Below are 20,550 nucleotides of genomic sequence, written 5' to 3'. Positions count from 1 at the left end.
AGACATAGTCTTGTGAAAGGGGTGGGGGGTAGGAGAGAGGAGGAATGAAGAAAATAATGCTCTGTTTACTAGTTCTACCTCTCCGTTTTTTTCTTCCTGACATGCAGCCTTCATGAATGTTTGTTTTTCTGATCCTGTCTCCACAGAGAGTTCTAGCTTTCTGCCCTTAAAGCCTGAATGACCAACTAGTTCAAGAGTCACCTCACATGGCCGAATGTGCTCAACACCAAACTCAGTATGTCTGCTCTCCTAAAATTCCCAGAGATGAAAACTCTCCTCTCTGAACCCACCAAGCCTGAGATATAAAAGCACACCGGACAACCTCTTCCCTGACTCTGCATGAGCAAAAACAAAACATTGGTATGACTATGTTCTTGGTATCTGCACTTGGTTGCCTCTTGGATTAATTCCCCCATTTTAAATTTCAAACATATTATGGTTAATTTTGGAAGAAAAACTTGGCTTGTGATTGTCCCTATTTTCCTTTAAATACTACTGATCACCTGTGATACATCCGCATTAGTAAAGTATAAAATTAAAAATACAGTTTTACTATATAACCAGTACTGTTGATTAGCTTTCTTCTGCAGTTCTGGGTCTTACTAGACCTACTTTAAGAGACGATGCAGGGGTGCCTGAGTGGCTCAGTTGGTTAAGCCTCTGCCTTCCACTCAGATCATGATCTCAGGGTCCTGGGATTGAGCCCCACGTCGGGCTCCTGGCTCAGTGGGGAGCCTGCTTCTCCCTCTGCCTGCAGCTTCCCCTGCTTGTACTCTCTTCTCTGTCAAATAAATAAATAAAATCTTAAAAAAAAAGAGAGAGAGAGAGACCATGCATATTTGTGACCTATCACATTAATTACTGGAATGTTAATAGTGATTGTTGATAGGTTTGCTTTCAACACATGCCTTGGGTTTAATTATTATTTCTAAATTAGTGATGCCTAGATTAGTGAAATTTTATTTGTGACCCTAATTCATCTTAAACAATGTTGTCCAAGTATTTGAAAATGTAATAAAAGTAAATGGGTGAAAGATGCAGACAGAATTAAAAAGAAGCACAAAGAATGACACATAGAGTAAAAAAAATCTGTTTTCTGTCTTCACATAAAGACAAGAAATGTCAATTAAAGCAAGCTTGAGATGCCCTCTTTATATAAACTAAATTGGCACACGTATTCAAAATAACCACTCAAACTTCCCAGTAAACTAACTGGTACCATAAGGAATGACTTTATAAAATTCTGCAAACTATGTAGGTTACATCAATGTAAAAGAAAATAATGGCAATACATCTGTGATGTTTTCCAGTCAACATCAGAATTACCAGGTAAATACCGTTAAATTCTTTGTCCAACAACAAGAGTTGATTCATTTGGACAGTATGATTTATGATTTATTTTTTTAACCAAATACCTCCTTGGTAATTTATAATGGCTTTGCAGAAATCAGCACTGGGAAACGGATGCACGTTTCAAGTGGTATGAAAAGCAACACTGACGGATGCGTAAATATCTCTTATAGTTCATTTTAAAAAAACACTCAAAACTGATGGTGTTGTGGTGAAACATTGTATTTAATCCAGCAAGGTGACAAAATAAATCCCTGTAACCCCTTTGGAAAGCCATATGGTAATTATGATACAAAGGCCATGAAATGTTCCTTCCCACATAGAGGAAGTTTCTGGGGAGCCAAAAATGATCCTTCTTGACTGTGACAGTCCTTAGGTGTTCATTTGCATCTGTTCAATAAACTGTGTGCTTTATGCACTCTTCCCTGTCAGTGACAAAAGTGTTAAGAAAGAATTCTCTGCTTTTACTTGTGAGTCTTCTACTGGGAACTTATTCTAAGAAAATATGCACAAAGAAGTCCTCTGTAGCATTGTCTAAAAGCAAAACTGGAAGGTACCTAATCACCCACCAAAATAGGAACAGCTTAGCAAATTATGATAATAAAAGAATATTACAAAGTATTATGATAACTGAAAAGAGAGCACATTTTTGACAGCACAAGAAAACACAAAGATTTGTCACCATATAAATCTATACTTAGGTGCATAAGGATTAGAATATTAAAAATTGTTACGATATAGGATCTCTGGGGAATTTCCTCTATAAATCTGTCTTATTGTTAGATGACCTTTACCACAATGAGAGCAGAACACGTGGTTCAAATGCAAAGAACAGGTACATCCCACTGGTAAAGACAACTCATGTCTAATCAGAGTGATCATCAAACATTGCGCCCAAATGTTCTCATAACAATTTAGATGTTTATACGATATCCAGAACAGGGGAATCTAGGAGGAAGAGCTGTGTGTCACTGGTCTTTCATTTTGCTTCAGTGTTCGGATACTCAAAAGTTATGTTTCTTCCAGTTAATGTAGCCCCTAAGATGATCCATGAACTTACTAAAATATCTTCCCAAGAACCTACCGAGCATCATGTAATGATTCGACCTTAAACAGTGTTGCTGGGGAGGTAAGGTGTTCACCTGAATTTTGAAAAGTTTATGGATCAAAGGTGAAAGTTGATGGTCTGCCATCTGGAAAAGGTACAAAGTGACGAACTGCCAACAGACTGCACGTCTAACTACCTCAGGCAAAAATGCTGAGTCAGGCTGAGTGGGCAATGTCGATCATCGGAGGCTTGAAAGCTAGTGGGAGGGCAATGGGATCCTAAAGTCTGGCTCTAGGAGTGGTAACAAGGAACTTGGGGGCTTTTCCATGAGGACGGGAGGAGACCCAAAGAGCAAAGTCAGGAAAAGAAAGAGCAAGAACTCTTAAAGAAATGAGTCGGAACTCGGTTATGGATAGGTTAATAAATCTAGACACCCCCTGTTGGTAATAGGAAGTCACTGCAGTTGTTTCAACAGGGGCCACGCACTCAAAGGAGTGGCTGGTGAAATGCCCTAGAGGCAGGTGCCAACAGCTTGAAAGGCACACACAAGTGGCCAAGGAGGAGGGGAGCTGTCCAGGTTTGGATGGAAGAGACTTGAAGTAGGCAGAGAATGGGAAGGGAAACAAGGATTGGGGGTGGTAATCGAGGATCTGGGTCTGTGGAGGCTAAAACTCTGGGCCCCAACCTCATCACTCACTGTTCTTCTAAGCAATTGGCCATTTTCCAAGCCTCAATCTGCTCCTCTGTGTAACAGAAGTGACAATCTGCCTATGACGGTACTGCTGGGGATCAAAAGTACAGGACCATGCTTGGTGAACAACAAGGAGCCCTACAAATTTAAATTACGAATCAACCAACTAGGGGATTGAGTAGAGGAGGCAGGAAGACAATCCCCAAATCTGGAACCTGCATTAATGGCACTCTTCCCCTTGCCCCTGCCCAATTTGCATCTACTCATGGGGGTCGCCAGAATCCTTTCCTTGCATCTGCCTTTTCAGTGTAGTGTTTTCCTCTTGGATCTCATTCAGAAATTGTTATGAAGTTGGGTTTACATTCTAGAGCACGCAGGAACAGTAAAGGCATAGAGCTGCTTCAGCTCACACGAGAGGCAGTTCCACTTCTAAAAACATTCTAAAATGCAACTGCTCTCGCAAAGTCCCATCTGAATTCACTGGGGAAAGAAGGTGAGAAAATAGTCTTCACTACAGAATATATTTTTAAGGAAATGCAGCTTTATTACTTTCAAGTACAAACAATAACTTGGACTTGACTAACCAAATGTTGCCTAATTGAGAGGACCTGCCTTAATGTATAGATATCAATGATTTATAGTCAGCACAATCACCCATGGTAGAACGCTTCCGGGATGCATGAAAATAACTTCTCATTTTATAGAGACATCTTGTCCCACATTTGCTCTACTATCTTAGACTCCCTTCTCCCCACGCCCCCCAGACACTTCAGATAAACTTTACCTCTTTCCCTAGATCACAACATACATCAAATTAGTGAAATGTGAGCTGAGACATGTTTACCACATTGCCATAGACGCTGGATTGGTGAGACCAGCCTTTCTCAACCTGAGCGTTCTCCTCAAGAGCACTAAGTCTAAATTAGTGAAATTCGTCTGTTCGCAATGTGAATAGAGGGAACACAGAATAACTGTGAGCTTCGTCATCTGAACTCATGATTTTCCAGGTTTAAATACGCAAAAACATTTTAATCTGAGCACATTCATGAAGAGCAGAAGTAGTTGGGTTCTTTAAACTGTAATAATCCAGTGGGGTCTCATTCCTCAGGACTGTGATACGGATTTGAAGCAACCACAGTTCTGTGTTGTAGGGAAGACTGGAAACACACTGAAACCGCCTGACCGCAAACGTCCATCTGCACTGAGCATGACCATTCCGCCTGCCTAGGGAGTGGTGCAACGATGACCCAGGACTCCATTGGAGGATTTATTATGGGAAAAACCTTCACTTTCCTAGAGTAGTCACGAATAAGGGACCCTGTTATCAGACACTACCAGAGATGGCTAGTGGGCATTTCTATCAAAAATGCTAACCTGCTCTTTCCATCAGACACTCCAGCTGGGGACTGCAGAATTCTCAAAACAGGCTTGGTGGTCTTAAAAATATCTTAGCAAGCACCAGCATAACCAGGAAGGCTGCATCAATGGGACAGACCTAAAGAGTTTCTCCCCTACCCCGACGAACTCTGTCCCTAAAGGCAAAGGTGACCATATGCCCTGCCCCAGACTGCATCCTAGAACAGTGATCTGATTCTGCACACTTCCCTATTGAGAAAGGCACTTGCAGGCCACCTCGGCCCACAAGAGGAGGAGGCCCAGAGACTGGCAGAGTGATGATGGAAGATTCACCGCGAGGTTCCCAAGAAGCCAGGGCACACAGCCACAGCCGCAGGGAGCTGGGTGGGTTTGGCCAAGGCAATGTTTTAAAGCCCAGCTCCACCATCGTTAGCTACTTCTGCTAGGTCAAAATGCCTAACCTAACAAACAACTTCATGTCTAAAATAATACTGTTTCCAAAAATATTTCTTTTCCCCGTTTTCTAAAATGCAGAGCAATCATCCCTCTCCTGAGAACAAACACTAGAGTGATTACACACTCCTCATTCACAATTTAATAAGTGTCTGTAGTGGCCAGAATGGTCTTCTTTTAACCATGAAAAATGAAGTACAATCCTTAAAATTTAATAGCAACAGTCCCCTACCTTCCACTTATGAAAAGCTATCCAAAGCTATGTACCTTCCTGTGGAACTTTTCAACATCTAACCCCACCCCTGAAAAGAAGTCTTTCTTCCTATTTCACCCATAGGTCTAAAGGTCAGCTCAGAGCCAGTTTTGACAAATTTGACTTATTACTTCAAATAATGGGGCTGGAGGAAATTACCACCCTTTGGAATGCGAAAATGTCCCATCACTCATCTCTCCTAGACCCCCACCCTCACCCCGGAGCCCGAAGTTGTTTCTCCGCCTTTTATGCACCTGCGAGGAGAGGGGCCCTTCGTTTCCACCACACAACTTCACTCAAGAAATCCAACGCTCATCAAAAAAGGATGGGGTCTCTTCTGCTCATGACTTACGAATTTTTCAGAAATGAGAATATTCACCAAAAAAGAGTAAAAGGCAATTTCCTCCCCTCTGAGCTAAGGAAGCAGAAGTAACTGCGTGCGGAAGGGCAGCCCCCTCATGCAATGCAAGGGAACAACACCACTCCAGCTTTGGCTCTCCCCTACCACTTCTCTCACTGACCCTCCACTTGGCTTTATTCTCTAAAGGATGCATTAGTTTTTCATTTTTATAAAAGCTGGCACTTTATGAATAAACCCAGCATCTATAAAGCTTTTAAATAAAATGCTCAGGTGAAATGAAGGCCTCTGTGAGGAGGAAATCAAAGTTAGGTCTCCAGCCACTGCCTCCAGCACTGCTGTTAACATCAGCCGTACCATGCTACCACCCGGAGGGTAACTTCGGTGTCCACTGAAAACTGAAATGGGACGTGTCACACAAGTTCCAGGTTTGTCATTAAAAAAAAAAAAAAAAAAAAAAAAAAAATTCCCACAAATAACTATAATTACTTGCCCTGTGAAATGCTGGATGTATCTGGAGGTGAGGTGGGAACAGGGATGGTCATCAGATCAGTGATCTCAGAGATCTGTTCAGGCCAGAGGTAGAGGAAAAAGGCATCCACCCTCCTCCTTGCCCCACGTCTCCTGAGGCGCCTCCAAAATGGACTCCAGCCGCAATTCCTGGTCCATTTCTTGAGAAGCCCAAGCGGAGCTCAGGAACACAACTGACTGTGAGATGGACTTCAGGGATGGAGAAGATACTTATTCTTTTGCCTAATCTCCTTAGAGTCTACAGGAATATGAAGTACACCTGTCCTTGAGACCGAACACCGATTCTCTAGAGTATTAACTCCACGGCATTCAGAGGTCCGGCCAGGCTCTGTGCTACTGCAGATTCTGGAACAGCAGGGTCCCCACCAGGGTTGGCTTCCTTCTCAGCTTTGCCAGCAAGCCCTCTGCCCACCTGTGAAGTGGATAAGCTTTATATCCATGCCAGCAAGAATGAGTCACCCATACCCCCAGGCAGAGGCTACAACTGAGGTTCCAGTTTGTGTGTCCATCTTCAAACTACTTCCTGCTGGTGTGCAGATGAAATAAGCCCCCTCACTTCCTGTAACACAATGGGAAACAGCTGAATTGTCCTCGGGCTGGCTCCCTCTACTCTCCCCTTCATGTCCGTGACAATTATGCTAAAACATTCCCACTCCCGATCCCAGAGTTACCTAACTTTACAAGAATGAGAAGGTGGAAGATACAAACTGGCAGCTCGCAGACATACTTTGTTTAGCTCACTGTATTTTAAACTACCCTCAATTAGCTGTCAACATTTTACAAATCAGGAGATTTCAAATAAAAATCTGGATTTCCACTTCCTCCTGAAGAAAATCACAAGACCTGCCTCCACTGGGCTCACTTCTACCTAACACTTAAGAGCTGAGTAACTTCCCATTAGACAAGCTTTCCATGATTCAGCACAACCCTGTCTAGCACACTCCAATCATTTACATCATGTACATGGCTGCCAAGGGCACTGGAGTTTGTGAACCCCAATCTAGGGCAATTCCTTCATTTTAAAGGGTCGAGGGATAGAAAGTTAATCTGCCTAAAGCCACACATCAGGTTAGAGGCAAAGGAGCAAGAAAAGTCAGGTTCAGGTGTCTAAGACTGCCCATTCTGTCTAAAGAACCACAATCCTCCTTAGCATTTCATCCAGTTGCTAACATTTTCTAGGTGGAATTTGTTATTATTTTCTACATTCCTCCTTTATCCATCCTTTTCATATATCTGGTTTCCTTACAGATAATAACTTTGTACCAATGATTTCTATGATTTCATTTAAATATTTAAATATCTTCAACCTAAATGAAAACAATGAATCAGACAAAACTGAAATACCAACTTGTGCCCACACCTCAGCAGACACGGGACCAAAACCTTAGAAATCATTCAGCTTAACAATCGTGGCTACACAGACAAGGAAAATGGGGCCTAGGGAAGTGATACACTGAGGCCGCAGGGATGCTAGGTAATAGAGCTGGTCTTCAACCTTCCTGCTCAGTGCTCTTTCTACTGTATCCCATCACCTCTGTGCACTCACCCAGGTGGCAGGGATCCAGGACCAGCTTGTTCCACATGGGAACAAAAACTCCAGAACTCCCTTATACCTCAGACATAGCCAACCTTGACTCTGCCAAGTGCTAGAGTTTAGAATGTGTTGTGAACAATCAATTTATAGAACTTGATTTGCCCTGGAAGACAGACTTTCTTTAGAACTGGTATTTGGTGAAGAGTTTTTGAATGTCACAGGACTCAGCTGTCTTTATAACACTGGTGGTTATAAAAGCTAAGCCCCATGTGAGAGAAGTTGCTGGAACAACATCATAGCACCTTTGCTTCAACTTCAAAAGGAAAAAAAGGCGATAATAAGAAGCTTTAATAGACTGAATGTGTTTTTATAGGTAACCAATTAGCAGATTAATGAACCATTTAACCTTCTTTACTAAAAACGAATATTCGAGAAAGATGAACCCCAAATGCATTCTCTTATACTGACCAACGTAACTAAGTACAAATGAAGTCATTAGCATGCTGTGCTGTGTGTCAAGAAAACAAGCCCTCCCCCGCCCCAGCCCTGGCCCCCTGGCAAACACAGATAAATGATTGTGCACTGCGCGATGATACCGTAAGGTGAGAACTTTGGTTCATGCAGTCGGCTGCCAGAAAGGTTCCACTGAAAACCCGCAGCCCTGGCACCCAAAGTCAGTCAGCGGTGGTCAGCTCGTGGCGTCAGCCGTGCTCCTTCCACAACACCAGGTGAATACTGTGGTCAGGCATGCTGGTGGCAAACACCAAGCCCGTGTCATTGTGCCCATCCAATCCATTGAGCCAGGACGCTTCGCCTGCCAGAAAGCTCGAGCCTCTCTTTGATTTTCGGTACTCTGGCAGAGGCCAGCGGCTAATCAGGCTCTCTGTCCGCAAGTCCATGATGTACAGGTAGCGGTTGTCAAACAGCAGGGCAAAGATATCTCCAAAGCCAAGTAAGGCCAAGTTTGCTATCTCAGGAGTCTTGATGACCCTACAAAGACAAGAGTTAGGAGACATGAACCAGAAGGCAATATTACTTCTGTTTCTGCCGCTGTAATCTTTTCTGGAGACGCAGAAAAACAATGCAAAATTCAAGAAAATTTAGACAGTTAAATGAAAGTTTTACATAAAAAAGAAGAGAGCTTCCTTAAGAAGCTCAGCAGACACGGGACCTAAAAGAAGAAGAAGAGAGCTTCCTTAAGAAAGGGCAGGGGGAAGAACCCTTCACAATGACATGGTAACATAGGCATGTAAGGAGAAAGGCAGCATCTGATGAACATTTATGGAAGCACAAAATGCCCACCCAGATTGTCTCACTTAACATCTCATTTCCAAGAAGTGAAGACTGAAGTCTAGTTGAGGTACATACTTTGCCTAAGGATTCATAACTCGTCAGTTATCAGTAAGAACTGGGGTGCAATCACTCTTATGACCAGGTAAAAAGATGGATTCATCAAATCCTAGAATACCATCAGCCTCTTAAAGCCTGGAATAAAGACTGGAAACCAAGGGACTCACGTGCTACTCTATTCAGCAGGTAGCAAACTATAAAAACATCAGAAGCTGAAAGATTAAAGTTTTTCTAAATAATCCAGAAACATTAATAATAAATGCTTCAGAAGTTGTTAGAGAAAACTCAGGGAGTGGGAGGACAGACAGCCTTCACCTTCCCTAAATGCTGATGACAAAGGCACAGAGTGGGAGCGATCCAGCCAATCAGCAGCATAAATGAAAAACAAAAAGCATAGTCTGTTGTCTGCACACTTAAGTCTTTTGTGAGCATGCTTAGATCATTTGGAGGCACTAAGAAAAGAGCTATGAGTGAAGGATATGCAAATTCTGCTCTGGGAAAATAGGTTTGAGCTCTGTGAGAGGTCAATTAACTTGAGTGTCAGCAAGGACACTACTGTCCAAGAGGTCAACCAGAAAGGGCAGGGCCTGGTAACCAGGACAAATAGGGAAAAGGTGAAGGAGAGCAGCTGAGAGGGAAACAGAATCTGCAGGGACAGGGAAACTATAGCTGATCACCACCTGTAAATGCGAAATGAAGGATGTGTGAGGCCAGACATGATGAGCTCTAGAATAGAGAACTAGGTCCAAGGAAGAGTTGCAGCGAAGCAGATTTCCCCTGACCTTAGAAAGGGAGGGGATTTTTGTCATGAGGAAGACCTGTCCCTCACACTCACTCTGTCCCAAACCAAACTTGCTGGCCAAACCTGTTTCTCCTTCTTACTTCCTGGCTTGCTCCTTCACCCAGTTACTCAAGCTAGGAAACATGGCAACCATCCAACTCTCCTCCTTATTCAAGCCACAAATTCAATCACCATCATCTATTGATTTTACCTCTTACATTTTCTCCTACTTTATTCACTATTATCTAAATTGCCAGACTCTGATCCAAGATGTCATCTTTTGCCTGCACGACTGCCGATAATTCCAATAGGTCTTACCACATCTACTCTTGGCCCCTTTCAATCAGTTAATCTCACCTTAAAATCTAATCCTATTACCACCTCATTTAACTTTAAACCCTTTGAGGGCTCTCTACTGCTCGCACATCTCCAGCACCAGGCTCCTTCAGTCTTAGGGCCTTTGAACGGACTGGTTTCTTGGTCTCCAATGTCCTTACTGCACGCCCACTGCCGGGTTAATGCAGATACTCGTCCCTCAGAGCTAAGCCCAAACCTCTTCTTCAAAGAAGCTTTCCCTTATTCCTCAACTATGTGGGGTCTTAAAGTACTTACTCCACACAGTGTGGCCCTTAGCCCAACCATGACAACATGTCTAGGTAATTAGCTATTTAATATCAATCTTCCCTCCTGTGGGTTAGTAATTTCCACCAGTGTGGTGAGTATTTCTGCAGGCTCCCAGTGTAGATCCCCATGCCTAAGACACAGGCAGTGCTCAGTAACTATCTGCAGCACATAATGAATGCAGCCGTGGTGCAATGAACACAGGCAAATGAAAATGCCTACAAAGCAAATCCAAAGGAAACTGGGAAAAACAGCAAGAAAGTCTAGTAAGCCCCACATCACCAACGCAAAGCAGGAAATAACCAGAAGCTTCGATAACTGGGTGGCTGGGGATAGGACTTAAGCCTGGTGAAGATGCGCCGACTCCAAAGACTGAAGCACATGTATGTTGCAGAGAATGCAGGTCCTGACAGGCTCGCAGCCCCTTTAACTCTGGTTACTTTAGAACTGTAAACAGACATCCCTGCCCTGTAGTCTGGGCCCTTGAACTTAAATAACCCTGCTTGCTGTACTAAGAGAACTCAGCTCCAGAGATTGCGTCATAGCGTAGATTTATTGAGCAACATGCTACCATTTGTGCTTTGCTTCTTCTCAGTTAGCTTCAAGGCATAAGCGGCCCTATCTGATCTTAGCAACTGAGGCCAAAGGAGTTGCACTAAGATTTCAAAAGAGGCCGGTTTATTTGTGTTGTGGCAGGTGGGGAGGAGGCAAGAGATAAAACGGCCCCCTTCCAAGAAATCTGAATCTAACACTTTTTAGCAGCAAACAATTCTGCAGCTTTATTGCTCAAAGGGATTGTATCCGAATCCCTAAATTAACACAACTTTCATCTGGGCCTCTGGACTCTGTACATGCCACTCAGAGTGAGTAAAATACATACATGAGAAAGGCAGATGCAGTATCAAATTAAAACCCTTAGAAACTCAAAGCATTAACAAGAGGATGATACCTCTATTCCACCCTACCTCTCCATCCCTCCCATCCAAGTCTTAATTGAAAACAAAACAACACAGCATGCCTGGGTGGCTCAAGTGGTTAAGCGTCTGCCTTCAGCTCAGGTCACGATCCTGGAGTCCTGGAATCGAGCTCTGCATCAGGCACACTGCTCAAGCAGGAGTCTGCTTTTCCCTCTCCCCCTCACCCAGCTCATGCTCTCTCTCTCTAATAAATAAAATCTTTAAAAACAAAAACTATACTAAACCGTAAAAGATCTGATTTTCCCACAGTGACCATTTGGATTTGAAGTTCCTTCAAAAGTTCCTTCTCTCTGGCTTGCTGGTACTTGAAGCATATGCTTGCTAGATGACGCCAGGATGTGGATAGACAGACAGACAGATGGTGGATGGATGGATGGATGGATGGATGGATGGATGGAGGACTAGGGTGAGCTGTGGGATGCTAGGCAAGGCCCATACCCACTCTTGGCTTCATTTTCTCCATCTATAGAATGAAACACTTAGACTAATGTTCTCTGGGACCTGTTCCAGTCTTTTTTTCTCAAAGCGTAATTATCAATCATTTCTAGAAATGATTCTGACAGTTTGGAATCCTAATTGGTTAGAAATGTAAGTCTGATTCCAGGAAGACATAAAAGGGGTTATAACTGTATGACCAGAGAGGCAGGGCCTGCCAAAGTCCTGCCGGCTAGCATGACAGATCCCATATGGCTGACCTCAAACAGTCATGCATAAAAACAATGATGACAATGTTCAATTTTCTGTACTACTCCAAGTCAGCATTTTCTGAACCAAGCCGCAGAACACTCATTCTGGGAGCTGGTAATAGGTGTTCCTTAAAAGAAAGGCTCTGTGCACAGTGAGTGTGAGGCACAGTAGGTGCCTCTTTAAGCAGCTTCTTTCTGCAGGGCTTCTCAGAGCTGTCAGTAATAACGGTCCACCAGGTCCTGTGCTTGGTCCTCACAGGCACTTCATCTGATCTTCACTTTCCAGATCAGGAAACTGATCTGAAAGGTTAAGAAACTTATATAAAATCCTCCAATGTACAGGAGGTGATGCTGGGTTTTAAATCAAGGATTATCACCAAAATAATTTCTCTCTCTTTTTGTAGAGAGAGACAAAGAGAGCATGCATGCCTGGGGTGGGGGTAGGGGTGTGTGCAGGGGCAGAGGGAAAGGCGGAGAGAATCCCCAAGCAGGCCCCATGCACAGAGTGGAGTCTGACATGGGACTTGATCTCACAACCCTGAGATCATGACTTGAGCCAAAATCAAGAGCTGGGATGCTTAACCAACTGAGTCACCCAGGTGTCCCACCAAAGTAAGTTCTCTTAGTCACCATAGAGCAATGGCTTCCATTAGCCTCCAACATGCTTACAGATACCATCAATCTCCAAGAAGAGTCTAAGGTATGCAGTAAATCACAAAATTATTTTGCCATGGACCTCTTCTTATTTATTTCTTTGGAGAGAAATCCTGTAAGTTTTATTTTTCTCTAAATACCTCTGTCCTTCTACCAGTCAACAGAAGGCCACTTGATCCCTCAATGCAGAATTCCACTGAACAGGAAGCAGAACTTAAAATATCAGAACCAGACATATAGATGGCCAATGGACACATGAAAAGATGTACAACATCACTCATCGTCAGGGAAATGCAAACCAAAACCACCATGATGAGGAATGCCTGGGTGGGTCAGTGCATTAAGCATCTGCTTTTAATTCAGGTCACGATCCCATCGACTCCTGCATTGGGCTCCCTGCTCAGCGGGGGGGAGCCTGCTTCTCTCTCCCTGCTCATGCTCACTTGCTGTCTCTCAAATAAATAAAATCTAAAGCAAAAATAAAAAACCATGATGAGGTATCACCTCGTACCTGTCAGAATGGCTAAAATCAAAAACATAAGAAATAACAAGAGTTGACAAGGATGTAGAGAAAAAGGAACCCTCCTGCACTGCTGGGTGGGTATGCAAACTGGTGCAGCCATTGTGGAAAATAGTATGGAGGTTCCTCAGAAAGTTAAAAATACAGAACTACCTTACAATCCAGTAACTGCACTACTAGGTATTTACCCAAAGAATAGAAAACACTAATTCAAAGGGATACACGCATCCTGATGTTTTACTGCAGCAGTTATTAACAACAGCCAAGATATGGAAGCAGTCCAAGTGCCCATCAACAGATGAATAAAGATGTGGTGTATGTATGTATGAACAGTATATGTTGAATCACCATATTGTACACCTGACACTAATATAACACTACAGTGGTAACTATACTGGAATTAAAATAAGAAAATAAATATATCATTATTTTACTAAATACACATTATCTGTCTAAAATCTTAAAAAAAATTTTTTTTAAATGTATCAGAACTAGGGACCTGAAAGATCTCTTCATCCAAACCCCTCATTTTCCTGAAAAGCAGTTTTTTTGTTTGTTTGCTTGTTTGTTTTGGTGGGCAGCAAAGTTTATTGAGGGCTAGTATAAAGCTCCCAAAGAGGGAGGGGACACAAGAGGGTTGCCCAGCAGGTTTAATTCTGAAAGGGGAAGTGACCTAGTAAGAGGACAGATCAAAACTTAGATCTTCTAGACTCTAGCATAAAACTCTATAATAATTGCCTCTAAAATATTTTTTTATGTGTGTGATTTTCAGCATATAACTCTGTTTATGACATTTCCCAGATTCAAGCTACTGACTGGTTCTCCAATATTTAGTTTTGTCTTTAATATTAAACCACAACAAAAAGATAAACAGGAATAGACTGTCAAGGGAAGGCTCAGAAAAACATTACCTGAGAATATCATAACTGGCGAAGTCCCACTGGTAGAGACCCAGTGCCGAACTACAGACAATGTATTTGCCATCGAAATGAAGTCTTGGCTGCAGACAGATACTCCTATCCTCAGAGACAGACAATGTCTTCAAGCACTTGCAGTTGATTTCTCTCCCAATTGGCCAAATCTACAGATAAAAGAAAATAAGGGACGATGACAGATCACATCACCATAGAAAAACCTGTCCTTAAACAATGTGATTTGCATTTGCCAAAGCCAGATAGAAAGTGAAGTAAATCGGAAAGACCACAGGTTTTATAGTTCAAGCTCTGATGCTACATGTATGTACTGTGTGCCCTTGGGTAAAATACTTAATCTCTCTGAACCTCAGTTCCCACAAGGAAGACACCTACCACTGGAATGATTTAAAAAATGCAATAAGAACAGATATGAGAGTGCTCCATAAACTTTTTGCAAATTGGTTTTTTTTTTTTACACAAGTACATTTTTATGTTTTCATAATTTAGATCTAAGAATTAAAAGGGTATGAGATATGGGTCTTAAGGAAATAGAATGTGAAGATAAATTTCTGTGGATCTTTTTTTCTTCATTTACAAATCAGGGATAGAAACTGCCTCGTACATACGGGACTCCTGGGTGGCTCAGGTGGTTAAGCGTCTGCCTTCGGCTCAGGTCATGATCCCAAGATCCTGGGATCAAGTCCTGCATCAGACTCCTTGTTCAGCCGGGAGCCTGCTTCTCCCTCTAACTGCTGCTCCCCCTGCTTGTCCTTAGTCTCTCCCTCTCTGACAAATAAATAAATAAAATCTTAAAAAAAAAAAAAAAAAAAAAAAAAAAAAAAGAAACGTCTTCATACATAGAATGAGTAATTCTCTTCCCAAGGAGTTTAAGATGGCTTATACTAAGACATTCCTGCTTCCCTTGAAATATTCCCTCTGTGCTATACCACTTTAATTTTCTTGTATTTCCTGGTTTTTCTTTGATGAGGCAAATTAATGGAAGAGAAAACCTCACCTTGATCTCATATTTGTCCGCACTTAAGAGTATGTAGTCTCCAGGGCTGTGCAAAAGAGACTTGACTTTACACTTTTGCAAAACCACCTAGAAATATAAACATCTATGTTACAGAATGATCCTTTTAAAACTATTTCTATATCACTTTTTTAAAAATTAAAATATGAGAAAGAGCCTGAAATGAGATGGTATGCTAGAAGAGCTAAGCAGTAATTCTATGACGTTAGCCTCTAGTTAGGACAAACAGATTCTCTATAATGTCAGCAGGATGTAAAATTGTCTAATGCTGGCGGCAGCATTTAATTTCTGCTGTAGTCTGGAAGCAAACATTAGAAATGATTTTAAAAACGATAAAATGTGACTTTATACCAAATGAGAGGAATAGGAAAGAAAACAGCCCACAGACCTAAAAGCAAATACGAATGATTTGTTTTCCTGAGCAGATGCATTATAATGGAAAAAGCACTGGACTTGGGACCAGAATCTGCCATATACTGACTCTGTAACCTTGGGCAAGACCAGCCAGCATCTTTGTTTCTCAATTTCCTCATCTTTAAAATAGGGGATGAGGCATTTATTATATCTCATAACTGAAATGAAAATGAAATAAAACAGTTAAATGAGGATGATGATGTAATAAAAGCTAACATTTCATTAGCCCTTGGGATAGTCTGTAAACATTCAGCGGCTAGTTATTTTTGTAGTAAGCCAGCATCAAGTGAGAGGGAAGCCAAGCTCACTTCTTCAGTAGTCTGTGCTCCAGATTCAACTGAAACTGACAGACCTACTACACCCAGATGCCCTGCTGGGTCCTGTCCCATCACTTCTTTCAGAATTCACAGAAACATTTACCAGATGAAACTCGGGCCCTAAAGAGAGAAGTGACTTGCCTTAAGACATCACACAGTCAGCGTCCTGGTCCCAAGTCCAGTGTTTTTAACAAAACACGAGATTGTCTTATGTAACTTTTCCATATAAATAGTCAATGTTAAAAAAAAAAAAAAAAAAAGAGAGAGATGCTTATATAGTCAATGTACCCAATACAGAACTGTGGTAAAAGATACATAACATAAAAGGTACTATTCTCAAACATTTTAAGTGTACAGTTTAGTGATGTTACTGATCTTCTCACCAATCACCCTTTTAGCTCTGCCTGTTTCAGAAAAACACATTCACTTACCTGACCTAAAACCCACTAGGTAGCTCTAATTTCTCCTCCTTTGTTACCTATGAGTCAGTAAGTTCAGCTGGCTTTCCCTTAAAGACATATCCTTCATGTGTGCTCATCTCTTTCTTCACTGCCACACGGGTCCATGCCATAGGTATCTTTTGCTTAGATTACTGCAAAAGCCTACTTGGCCTCCCTGGGTCTATTTGTGTCCCAACTCCAATCCATTTTTTACTTAGCAGTTATTTTCTTAATAAATCAATCACACAGTTTCGTGCTGAGAACGCTCAACTGTTTCCTACTACACATACGACACCCAAATCCTTAACATGGCCAAGGAAGGCCTACATGATGGCCACCTCTTCCATACCACCCCCAACCATAGCACAGCTCCACTGGCCTTCAGACCAACAAATGTTCTAGGATCTTTCCCACCCCAGGGCCTGGGCACATACCACGTACTCTGAACACTGCACTTTACTCTTTATCTAGCTACCTCCAATGTCTTCATGTTTTGCCCCTTCTCAAGAAGCTCTCCCTGAATGCATTAGATACCTTCTAGACATTTTCACAGAGCACTGCACTTTGCCTTCATAGCACTTAACACCATTTGTAATTGTACATTTATTTGTGAAATTACTGTTTAATAACTATCTCTCCTACTGGGCTAATGTCTGTGTCAAGCCCAAGTCTGTTTTGCTCACTCCTCTATCCGCTGTCCCACACAGGAGGGAATGGGAAGCTCAGGAAAAGTGTTTCTATATGACATTCCCATGATTAGTACTGCATTTGATCCTCATAATCACCTTTTTTTGAAAATAAGAAAACGTAATATTCTTTTAAAAATCCTATACATTTTTCTTTATCCCATTTCTTACAACTATTATTTTTTCAAGATGAAAACTGCTTTCCTGATTAAAAAAGATACATGTTTATCCTAAAAGGAAAAATAGCACCTACAATTCCATAAGTAATAATAACCTGTAACATTTTGGTGCATAACACATTTATTCAGAAATTGATATCATACTCTATAATGTGGTTTTTTGTCTATGACCTGTTTTATTTGTTCCCTCTACCCACCAAATACACTGTGGGCATTTTTCCATTCCCGTGAGTCATTCATTTGTTAAACTATTTATCAAGTGTCCTTTACTTGGCTGGTCACTGTTGCAGGCCATCATGCATTGTGGGTACATCTGTTCCATTTTAGGGCTCACCTACCACTTAACAAGACAGCACCTACCATCCTCCACCCCATCCACAGCTCCCTCACCCCTGTAAAACCTGATGTCAAGATTTCTTCTATAAGTCTTCCTACCTTGGTGACCCATTCCGTGTGCCCGGTGAGTGTGTTCAGGCATGTCCCAGCAGATAGAGCCCATACTTTCACAGTGAAGTCTGCAGAGCCACTCACCAAGATATCCAGTTCATCATTGTAGTCAACGCTAAACACTAGTATATATAACATACACAAAGTTAAAACACGCCCCTGTGACGGTCTTCTATAACAGAGTTCAATCATGTTCATTCTCCTAGCTGACCAACTGTGTAATTCTCAGCCAGAGATACTGTAAGAATGGTGCTACTCAACTAAGAATTTTGTGATAAAAAATATATTCATTTCAAAATTCTTGTTATTATAATAGCTTATTCTTCTAAGGATGGAACATCCCTGGAATTACACAATCTCTTATACTTGTGCTAGCTTCGAAGTGAGAGGTAAAACCAGTGCTGGAGATAATGGCATTCCCACTCAGGCCTGCCTGCCTGACACGCCACAAAACCAATCCAGCTCATGCAGGGAAAAAACAACACAGGTGGCCCTATTCAGATTTGCACTATTCTTCACGATGAGACAAAATGTCAAGAACAATACCCATGAGCAAGAAAAGCCAGTGTAATGAGAAAAACAAAACACACATAAGTATCTCAAAGGTGAGACTAAGCCATTCTCTTCAACTATCTGAATTTCTTGAGGGGTGTACCCCCAGCACCTAAAACAGGTGCCTGAGTATAGCAAATACTCAAACATTTGTTTTTAAATGCCTGCAAACTGTAAAGGAACATTGGGGACCCAGAGATATACACTGGGCTTTTCCTTAAGGAACTCAATCTAAGGGTAAAGGAGGCGTCCAAAAAATTTAAATGTTTACCTCTTGCTAGGGAAACACCAAGGAGAATGACTAACTCTGCCCAGGGGTATCAGAGAGGACTTCAGGGAGGAGGCGATATTGGAGATGGCCCTGAAGGATGAGTAGAGTTTATCAAGAAAAGAGAATATTGCAGGTAGAGGGAACAGCAGAGGCATGGAGTTAGGAAAAGCCACAGCAATGTCCAGGGAACAGCAAAGACGAACTTTTTTAGAGCAGAGGTCTTGAAGTTGATCAGGTATAAAATCACCTGGAATGTACATCCTAACATATGGAACAGTACACTCAATTTAATATATACCATGCTAAATCATATATCTTCCAATATTTATTTCTATAACAAGCAAGTGGAAACAAATAGACTGAGGAAAAATGTTTAAGATGACAAACAGAATAGGGAAAAAATTGTTTTCAGCAAAATAGCTAGGTTCACTTCAAAGTATTACTGAGCACCAGACACAATAAAAGGAACTCAAGACCTAAGGGTGAATAAGACAGGCAGGGTCCCTGTCCTTCTGGCATGTATAGCCTGGTGGGGAATTAGATTACCTTACTCATTTGTATTGTGAGTGTTATGACAAAATTCAGATTATTGGGAAACCTACAGTAGAAGGGAGTCCAAGAAGACTGCTCATAAAACGGGATGCTTAAGGTCATAGACTATGACTCTCCAGGGCTGAGGCAGTGAGTAAACGGAGAAAAGGAAGAAGGGAGCTGATGCACAAGAGAATGGGAAACAGCTCAACATGATTTCTGCACAAAGCTCCAAAATACAAAGCAGCAGAGATTAGCAGCTCAGGTCTCAAGGCTATATTCAAATGACCAGTTTCTACACACTAGGCCACTATAAAACTACTAGGAATACTCAGGTATCTATTTATCTTATCTCTAGGCACTGGTTTATTTTAATCAACTGTCAACCAAGATCCAACTCAACATAGTATGTGTATATCATACAATCTGAGAACTACTGTCACTCCAAAGGATTTTCAGCCCTGATTCTACAAACAGAGTAGACTGAATTTACAAGTGTAGGACTTGCTCAATTTGGAGGTATGGAATCTGACAAAAGCAAAATGAACTGACTGTTCAACACGGTATAAATGAAATACATCAAGGAAAACCACCCCCTCCCAGCACAAGGGTACACAGAAGAGTTTTGAAATATGCCACGGAAAAGCAAAATTCAGGAAAAAATTCCAAATAGGAATGCCTTAAGTAAAGGGATTAATGGCTATGACTAAGAAATAATAGGAGGGAAAGGCAGGTTAAGTTAAAAAACAAAAAGAAAACAAAACGGGGTCACATTCTTGGCGCCTGGTTTTAAGGAATGAGAGGTTAGAGTAACTGTAGAAACCCCTGAAAAAGGGCAACCCACCCGCCCCTGTGTGCCCCCGGAAGTGCTGGGTCCTGGCTCCGGAACTCCATTCCCAGCAGGCCACAGTGTTGTCAAAGGAGCCTGTCACGAGCTTCTGCTCATCAAATTTCACTGCTGCACAAGTGTGGGTCTGGATGCCATAAACACACTGTCCTGTGCTCACATCCCACAGTTTTGCAGACAAGTCATCTGACCCTTCAAGAGAAAAACAGGGAAGTTAGTAAGAAACCAAACACTAAAGAAGGAAAGTCAATCCCCAAACCATGGTATTCTTCAAGTAGAACCTCATGATCCCCTCTTCTAGCATTTCTGCTTAATAGCTGAGAAAAGCAAAGCATGGGGAGGGTAATAACTCACTCAGGGTCACCAAAATGGTGTGAACAGCACAGGGACTGAATGCAGGCTTTCTGGTTTAGTCCTCTTTCCTTAACTTTCCAGGCGACAGAGGAGTACTAGACAAAGCATCCCTTGGTGTTTGCACTTGCAAAATTTCATAAACCTTTGACTATCACAAGCTTTCTGATTTGAGCTTGAAATGATGAGTATTACCTACGATTGCACGCACACATTTGCATGCCTACCCATGACCCAACAACTCTGAGCGAATAAAGAATGCTGAAGAGTAAACCTGTCTGCTGGAATATATTCTACTCTAAGATAAGTCAAAGATAAGCCACAGATCACCGGCTAACTTCTGCAAAAGCTAACTACTACTTCCTTAAGCCATCCTGAAATCTGTAAAGGAACCTCTAAGAAAAC

At 41.9% G+C, this 20,550-nt stretch overlaps 1 protein-coding gene across 2 annotated transcripts in view; it reads right to left on the bottom strand.

The window, feature by feature from the left end:
- Nucleotides 1–1,556: 1,556 nt before the first annotated feature.
- FBXW2 (F-box and WD repeat domain containing 2) overlaps nt 1,557–20,550 on the bottom strand; it is a 30,819-nt gene continuing 11,825 nt past the window's right edge. For both annotated transcript variants that reach the window (XM_046022355.1, XM_046022356.1), the window contains 5 exons: nt 19,792–19,986; nt 17,582–17,715; nt 15,093–15,179; nt 14,075–14,244; nt 1,557–8,564 (listed from right to left, as the gene is read on the bottom strand). In XM_046022355.1, the coding sequence (XP_045878311.1) occupies nt 8,276–8,564; nt 14,075–14,244; nt 15,093–15,179; nt 17,582–17,715; nt 19,792–19,986 (875 nt within the window). In that variant the 3' untranslated portion in view covers nt 1,557–8,275. The remainder of the gene's footprint in view (nt 8,565–14,074; nt 14,245–15,092; nt 15,180–17,581; nt 17,716–19,791; nt 19,987–20,550) is intronic.

This window comes from Meles meles, chromosome 11 (assembly GCF_922984935.1).
Source record: "Meles meles chromosome 11, mMelMel3.1 paternal haplotype, whole genome shotgun sequence".
Classification (NCBI taxonomy): Eukaryota; Metazoa; Chordata; class Mammalia; order Carnivora; family Mustelidae; genus Meles; species Meles meles.
The sequence above is the reverse complement of the archived record's forward strand: the minus strand, read 5'-3'. Positions and strand labels throughout refer to the sequence as shown.